Below are 8,274 nucleotides of genomic sequence, written 5' to 3' on the forward strand. Positions count from 1 at the left end.
GAATTATATAAAATATGTGGTTGAAAAATGAATATAAGAAAAGAGTTAGACAAAAGATTCCGAAGTCCACCTTGACCATTCTTTAACATGTCATCTCGGATCATCTACCAAATCTGTTTTCATATTTTGTACAATTTTAAATAAAAGTTTGGAGAATTAAGAGTTAAGCTATTTGTGCAATGATTTTTTCGAAGTAATTTTATAATTCAGGAAGTGTAAACATCTTGGCCATTGATTTGAATAACTTTTATTCAAATCAATAGTCAAACCGCCTACCAACTTATGGATTGTCAAACTAATTTTACAATGTTAAAGTTTGAAAGTTAAGAGAAAGTAGGCTAAATAAACGATTTTTGTTACAGGTACATCAGGGTTTACATCCTGGTGTAATAGTCAAGTGGTATTTCATCATTGATAGTGAAAAAACAATATTTTTTCATTAACTAATGATGAAATGTCACACGGGCATTATATACACTAGGATGTAAATTCTGATGTACATATAAAATAATATCTAAAGGAAAGAGTTTTGCTACAATGACAAGCTCGAAAAATAGGAGAATAGGTGTAACAATATCATTGGACAGTTAAAAAAATCCACCCATATTGGCTGCACCTTTCAAAGTTCCTGTTTTTCAGTCGTTTTTGAGTAGCATTATTGAAACCAAAATCACTTCTCAATCCCATGCAGCAGTGAATTCAAATTATATACGTCTCTAAGCCGACAATGGCTTTATTCTTACTTTATCTGACTTAAACCATGTGGTGGGCACTCATGGCCACCACAACCATTGTCCCCACCACTTTCCCCAACTTTTCAGCCTTTCTTTTTCGATTTCCATTATTTCCACCACCCACTCCCTCGGCGGCTACCGCCACTCCATTATCCCCTTTTTATTTTTTGACAAAAAGGTGATACATTTTTAAAATTAAACTAGCGACTTTAAAGTCCTTGTTTCGCTAAGTTTTAAAATTTTGTTTATAAGATAATTTTTGAAAATAAATATGTTATTAGTTAAGATGAAATAAGCACTTTGATTTAGATAAGAATCAAATTTTAGTAGATTTTGGTTAACGGTAATGAAATATGAGTGGTTAAAAAATTGTGGATGTGCGAGATAAAAATTAATTTATTAACTTTAACTTAATTTCTAATAAAAATTGAACCAGACATGGGCTGAATAAGTTACTTGTTTCAAATTAATTGAATTACGTTAGATTTAGCCATTGATTGACACCCTTTACTTTAATATAATTTATTTTTTACACTCATTTTCTATCACACATTTATACAATAAAATATCAAGACACGTAAATCCTTTTTTTTTTTTTTTACTTTAACTATATATTCTTTAATAAATACTATTCAAAATAATGTTTTGTAAATTTTAAGAATGTCAAACAGGGGCTTAATATAATCACGTAGAAATAACATTTCATGTTTGATAATTCAAATTGACATGCTCATAGACGAAATTAAGCCTCTATTTGATTTAGATAAATATTAAATTTTCAGTAGATTTTGATAAAAGTTCAAAGAATGTGTAGTTGAAAATTTGTGGATTCTATAAAATATATAACTAAAAGTTATTATTAACTTTAATTTGAATTTTAATCCAACTAAAAAAGTTGAACAAAACAGGGGGCGAATATGAAAAATACGCAACAATCCTTACAACTTAATGCACCATAAAAGGAATTGAAGTTGGTAAAAATAATTAAGCAACCAAAATAATATGTTATTGGTAGCTATAAATTTATTTATTTGTTTATTTGGGAAAAAAATATTATTATGTACTTATCTGTGAAAAATTATGTAATTTTCCATAAATTTTTCTACTTTTTATCTAAGAGCATGTTTGGTAGAGATTTTAATTCAATTAACATCAATTTTTTTTACCGTTATTTTACTATTCTAGCCGTCATTTTTGAATTCTTCTATCACATGTAGGACCCACTTTATTTTTAACGGTCAAAAAATCAATTAACAAAATATCTACCAAAGAAGCACTAAATATATTCTTCAAAATTCACTTTTCACGAAATTATTACTCAAAAGATCAACTTTTCATGGAATTACTAATCAAAAGATCAACTTCTCACAGGGACTAAATCTTAAACAAGTTAGCATCCAACATTTTTATTATAACTATAAAATTAGTTCTTAGTAATGAAAAAGTCTAAATCTTCGTTAAATTATCATATGACTACGTAAAATTTAACTCTTATTTTCTTAGGATGAAAATCAACTTTTTAGTAGATTTGGATAGAAGTTGATGAAATTTATTATTGAAAAATTGTGAATTCTATAAAATATGTGGTTAAAATTTATTGCAGACAATTGATTTATATTCAAATTTAGCTTTTAATCCGTACCAAACATAGGCTTAATATTAAATGTCTTATAAAATACAAAATATTGAATAGTTTCCATCTATCTAAGACCATGTTTGGTTCAACTAAAAATGTAAACTAAAATCTAATTCAAAACTAATAATTAATTTTATTCACATATTTTATATATACAAAATTTTTCTACACATATTTTATCAATTTTTACTCAAATCTACTAAATATCTGTTTTTTATCTAATTGAAACAGGGGCTAATTCTGTACTTATAGATTATAATAAAATTTTAAGGACCAAATTGACTATGTACCAATAGGTTGGACGGCAGTGGTGCAACTCTGCTTTTTAATTATATTAATTGTCATAATATTAGATTAATTCCGTTTAAAAATTTGTTAACTTTCACCCGACAATTCACACGTGTCGATCTTTTCAATCATACACATCATCAACTCGTCACCCTTCATCTTCCACTTGACTTTATCTCTCTACCACAATCCCCTTCTCCCCTTTTTCAAATTTCTTTAGGGTTTCATTTTTCTCGACTGTGGAATAACAAACACATTTCCCCTCTAACAATGGGTTCACTACCCAATCCCGGCGAGTTATCACCGCCGCCTTCGCGTCCGCCGCCGCCAGCGAGTTTCGATGAGTTTCAGCGCCAGACCTCTCTGATGACCAGCTGCACACTCCTCTGGAAGGAACTTTCCGATCACTTCTCCTCGCTCGAACAGGATCTCCAGAAGCAAGCCGATGCGCTGAAAGCCAAGCTCCAAGCTTTGAATTCGGAAACTCAGACGTCTCTGAAAGTCCTTGATAACCGTGAGTCTACAATTTCTAAGACAATGTCTATGGCCTTTGAATCACTGGAAAAGGCAACGAAATCCTCAATTTCTGGAGCATTATCGGAGGATCTTACTATGTGTAAAGATGGGGACCAGAATGAAGAGTCTGAAGTAGATAACTCCGAGGGTTTGTTTCTGAAGTTGAAATCCTTCTGCTGCAAGTTTGCCGCCAAGGATTTTTGGGACTTTATTACAGCGCGAAAGAAAGAACTGGAATTATTGAGATCAGAGTTGCCAAAAGCCCTAAGCGACTGTGTAGATCCACCTAGATTTATTTTGGAGGCAATTTCAGAGGTTTTTCCGGTGGATAAAAGGAATGTGAAAATTGACCGGAATAACAATAACAATTACAATTTCAGTAATGACTTGGGATGGGCTTGTGTGTTGTTATTGGAGTCATTGATTCCAGTGATGATGGATCCAGTGCTGGGGAAGGAAAGGATGCTGGTGACCCCGACCATTAAGGGAAAGGCGGAGGAGATAGCAGATACATGGAAGAAGAGCTTGGATGAGAGGGGCGGTATTGAGAATGTGAAGACCCCGGATGTGCATACCTTCTTGCAGCATTTGGTGACTTTCGGGATTGTGAAGAAGGAGGATGTAGATTTGTATAGGAAGCTTGTGGTTGCGTCTGCTTGGAGGAAACAGATGCCCAAGCTTGCAGTTTCCCTTGGTCTTGGAGATAAAATGCCCGGTAATTTCATATTTATGGAATCAATCGCTTTTTCATTTCTTAGTTTCTTTGCTCTATTGGTCTAAATATAGAAATTAGTACGATCAGTTCAGTAGAAATATTGGCTTGCACTCTGTTTGTATTCAGGATTTTATTGAACTGAACCTGTAAAATATGCTAGTATGAGAACCGGATATCAGGCAATTGCATGTTATTTCTTTAATTCGAAAGTTCTGGTCTGATACAAACATTGTTGTCAAATAATCTTCAGAACTTGGTGGAGGGAACCGTTTTAGATGGATATTGCAACACTCCTGAGAAAATGTTGTCATCTGGTATCACAGATATTGGGTTATATTCATATTCATCATCTCGAAGCAGGTCTTTGGATTGGGTTCTCTTTATTGAGATGTGTGATTGTCACTTACAAGTGTCTGTTGCAGAAGATGCTCTAAATTGGGTGTGTTTAAGTACCAATAGCGTTGATGTGGTTGCTCCTAATTGACCTCAGTAACAATAAACAGGCATACACTAGCTTAACGTGGTTTAGATGCATTACATAATCTATTAGCACCCTATTCACTGAAAGGCTGTGATGCTGCATACTTGGCAACCAGTGGATCGTCTTATGATTTGGTAATTAAGTCGTAGGGTGCTTAGAACAGGTTGGAAAGTTTGAAGTTTTAATAATCTTTTTGAACTAAATCCATCCAGAGCAGTTAACTTGATACCTTTTCCATACACGAATCCTTATTTACAGAAGATAGTGGGATCTAAATTACGAGAAAGGGGGGAAATTTTGAAATAATCCATACCTAGCTTATACCCCTATTACTGGAGGTTTAAGATGAATCGACACTAGGGCCCCGTTTGTTTCCCATTAATGTAAAAATGAGAATGAAAAATATAGTCGTTACGGCCTCACACAAGAGATAGAAATTCAAATATGGTGGCTTGATATGATGGATAACGATCATATTTTTCATTTTAATTGCTAAATAATGGGAAACAAATGGGGGCTGGATGAAAAATTTTCCTCCAGATATAATATATTTGCGTCATAGTTCATCCATGTTATGCATTAGAGACACTTGATGCTAGAACCATGCAAATATAAACGCGATCGAGTTCTAGCATACTGTGGACTATTTTCCAATGCGGTGACTCCTGCCCTGCTGGAAGGTGTGTAGACATTTTTTTTTTCTTTTTTAAATTAGGATTTACTTATACATTGAGATAGTAATGACTAGTTTTGATGGAGATAATGTTGGTCTCTATTAATATATTTTTGTTTATATTAAAATTTACAGTTAACATACTGAAATTATGTTAGGTTATTAACTGAAGTATCAAAATCATATTAAAGATTAACTTATTGTATACGTACAGAACTCAAAAAGGCACAATTTTCTCCTTCCACCATACACTGCTTCAACCGATTTTGAGGTTTAATAATTTTTCTTCTTGATTTTTTACTCAGTTATACGCAGCTTTTCTTTAAATAAAAATTACTACTATTCTAAAAGCAACAAAAGGAGAAAGAACCATTTCTTTTGCTTGATATTTTAGTACACGAATGACTGAATTTGCAACAAAAAAAAGAATGAAGAGCCATATCTATGTTCATTTTTCTCCCAGCATTTATACTTAAAAGACTTCTTTTTAATGTGCAGCACATCTAGTACGTATCGTTTTCTTCATGTTAGCAGCTTCCATACTATTTGCCTGTTTATGAATTTAATATTATGTAAAGGTGAAATAATTAATTGTTTTGGTAAGTAGAGCTGAAGAAATTGATCATAAAATCTGATGACTGGTTGCCTGCTTTGCATATTACTTATTTACACATACCTCATCTTGAGGTTGCTATTCCCGATATCATTGACATTCCAAGATTATGAGGCTTAAGAAGTAAATTGTTAGGTCAGTTACAGAACTTGCTGTAAATTCTGGTGAACTTCTGTTCTGGTGTTTGCATAAATGTGCAAGTGCAGAATTTGTTATGGTGCTCAGTTCATCTATGACTTTTTTTGTTGCAGATGTGATCGAAGAATTGATTAGTAGGGGACAGCAGGTTGATGCTGTACATTTTACTTATGAAGTTGGCCTTGCAGACAAGTTTCCCCCAGTTCCATTGCTGAAAGCTTTTCTGAAGGATGCTAAAAAGGCTGCTACGTCAATTTTGGAGGGTCCCAACAATTCTGGTCGTGCAGCGGTATGCTTCTATTTCTAATTTACTAATCAAGTTTTGAAATCTATGCTCGGGTATATCCTTATTTGTTATATATTAGTAATACCTGTGTGTTGAGGAGCTAGTTCGTCTCAAAGGGTTAATATTATTGAAGGTCACTCAAAAAGTCAATCAGATCGCCCTACTTTAAAGATTCTCAATCAAGTCAACATCTGACAGAACAGCCATACGACCTGCATGGACCATGAAACGCTATGTAATTGAAATCTTTACTTTAGTAAATTTGAGTGTTTTTGGTGACAAGAGTTCCTCAACTCAAAAACCCTTCTTTAATGGCATTCACATATTTATATTCTATATATTTGCATGTCTAAACTAGTTGAGCTCTGGCTGATGTGACATTTTGTTTGATTTTAATGTCTATGAAAACAAATCCCGTCATTTGCATTAATGGCATCCAACGGATGCACGTACACTTCTATTGGGATGGAGTGTCTGTTGGAACATTTTGACATGGATCCACTAAGCATTATGCCATGTCCTATTTTTATATATTCTTTAAAGCTCTTTAACACTCGGGATATTGGGTTTGAAATAAAAGTAAAAGTTTGGTGATGATATTAACCTCATGTTTGGCAAAGCTTATAAATTGCTTATGAGTTGGTAATGCTCTATTTTTTCCACACATTTCACAGGATTCACAACTTACATGCTTTTTAACCACACGTTCACTTGGCCCCACTATTTATAATCATTTATTAGCTTTTGCCAAGCAAGTGCTAAGGCTTTTTAAATTGGGTGAACTGATTGAGGCTTTGCTCAAAGTTGTCTGACCTCTAATAAAATTTACCCTCTTCTCAAAAAAAAATTGTTTATTTCCTTGTTAAAATTGGACTTTGCGAAGCTATTATCTCTGTTAGTCTTATAATCATAGCATATTCTTGTCGACAATAAGTTTCCTTTAACAATGGAGTCTGTACAATTCATGGACATCATCTTGTTGTAATGACCAACAACCGCCATTTATGCATTTCATAGCATGGTGTTTGTTGTGCATTGTTTATCTCTATGACAGGCCTTAAAGTTGCTTCCATTGTCATTTTTTTTTATTTTTTTTTATTTTTGGGGCTTTTTTCTACAGCATCTAGCTGCCAAGAAGGAACAGTCGGCAATTCGTGCTGTTCTCAAGTGCATTGAGGAGTACAAACTCGAGGGCGAATTACCATCCGAAAATCTTAAGAAGCGCCTTGAACAACTTGAGAAGACCAAGAGTGAGAAAAAGAAGTCATCTGCAAGCCCCCCTGCAGCCAAAAGAACACGAGCTAGCAATGGAGGCCCAATGCCTCCTGCCAAGGCAGGCCGTTCAACAAATGCNGCAAGCCCCCCTGCAGCCAAAAGAACACGAGCTAGCAATGGAGGCCCAATGCCTCCTGCCAAGGCAGGCCGTTCAACAAATGCTTATGTCTCCTCTTTCCCGCCTCCACCCACATTCATCAGGTCTCCTTCACACACCCAGTACCCATCTCCTGTTCCGCCATACCCCACATCACCTGCCATGTACGGGCATGGAAGTCGGAGTCCCTCTTATGCATACTCTCCAGAAGCCACCGGCCCTACCCTTGTTGGGACATATCCAGGCACTCCGGTGAACTACATTTCATATGGAATGGCACCAGCTTACCCTCAAGCTTACTACTGATGGACATAACTGGATGGTAACTACTGATATATGATGACTTAATCCGAATGTCTTTTTAATGTTGTCTGTAATCACTAACTTTTAATAGTAGCTTTATGTGTGTTAAATCCTCAATTACTGACCTTCATCAAAGGCAGGCTGTATTTCTGAATTGTTGAAACTTGTAGTAAATAGGTGGTTGTGATTAAGGAATATGCTTATTAGGACTCGGATTAATAGTAGGAATGACGGGGTATATTTATAGTCTTACCGTAGTTCTGAACTTCTTATAGTTTTCGTGAAGGAAAAATTGCACTGTGGTCCCCAAATTGTTGCTAATGTAGCAAATAAAATGTAGCGAGTTAGCCCCCAACCTTTTGATTATAGTTGCACGATCAGTCCCAATAAAGAATATTGCCTGATTTTGTCTTAAAAGGTCATGTAGTCCTTGTATGTAAATTTTTTTAAAGAGAGATTTTGCTTCAGAACTCGAGGTGCCCACTAATTTGAAGTGAGGCTTATTTTCATGAAGATCAA

At 34.6% G+C, this 8,274-nt stretch overlaps 1 protein-coding gene across 3 annotated transcripts; it reads left to right on the forward strand.

The window, feature by feature from the left end:
• Positions 1-2,838: 2,838 nt before the first annotated feature.
• LOC111393550 (FRIGIDA-like protein 4a) lies at positions 2,839-8,012 on the forward strand. Of its 3 annotated transcripts, none has more exons than XM_023019130.1 (4): positions 2,839-3,889; positions 5,908-6,083; positions 7,201-7,350; positions 7,435-8,012. In XM_023019130.1, exons 1-4 carry the CDS (start codon positions 2,929-2,931, stop codon positions 7,756-7,758), a joined length of 1,611 nt encoding a protein of 536 aa, XP_022874898.1. In that variant the 5' UTR covers positions 2,839-2,928; the 3' UTR covers positions 7,759-8,012. The 3 variants fall into 3 exon arrangements, with proteins under 3 accessions (XP_022874898.1, XP_022874900.1, XP_022874899.1); XM_023019132.1 differs by having other exon boundaries at positions 2,929-3,889; positions 7,201-7,429; positions 7,514-8,012; XM_023019131.1 differs by having other exon boundaries at positions 2,929-3,889; positions 7,201-7,417; positions 7,502-8,012.
• The last annotated feature ends 262 nt before the right edge of the window (positions 8,013-8,274 follow it).

This window comes from Olea europaea, chromosome 4, assembly GCF_002742605.1.
Source record: "Olea europaea var. sylvestris chromosome 4, O_europaea_v1, whole genome shotgun sequence".
NCBI classification, from domain to species: domain Eukaryota; kingdom Viridiplantae; phylum Streptophyta; class Magnoliopsida; order Lamiales; family Oleaceae; genus Olea; species Olea europaea.

What these genes read in the sequence shown, in the direction of transcription:
- LOC111393550 (XM_023019130.1), top strand. Translation starts at nt 2,929, where the DNA reads ATGGGTTCACTACCCAATCCCGGCGAGTTATCACCGCCGCCTTCGCGT. An exon ending in TCTTGGAGATAAAATGCCCG is followed by an intron (nt 3,890 to 5,907) that starts GTAATTTCATAT and finishes TTTTTGTTGCAG; the next exon opens with ATGTGATCGAAGAATTGATT. An exon ending in ACAATTCTGGTCGTGCAGCG is followed by an intron (nt 6,084 to 7,200) that starts GTATGCTTCTAT and finishes TTTTTTCTACAG; the next exon opens with CATCTAGCTGCCAAGAAGGA.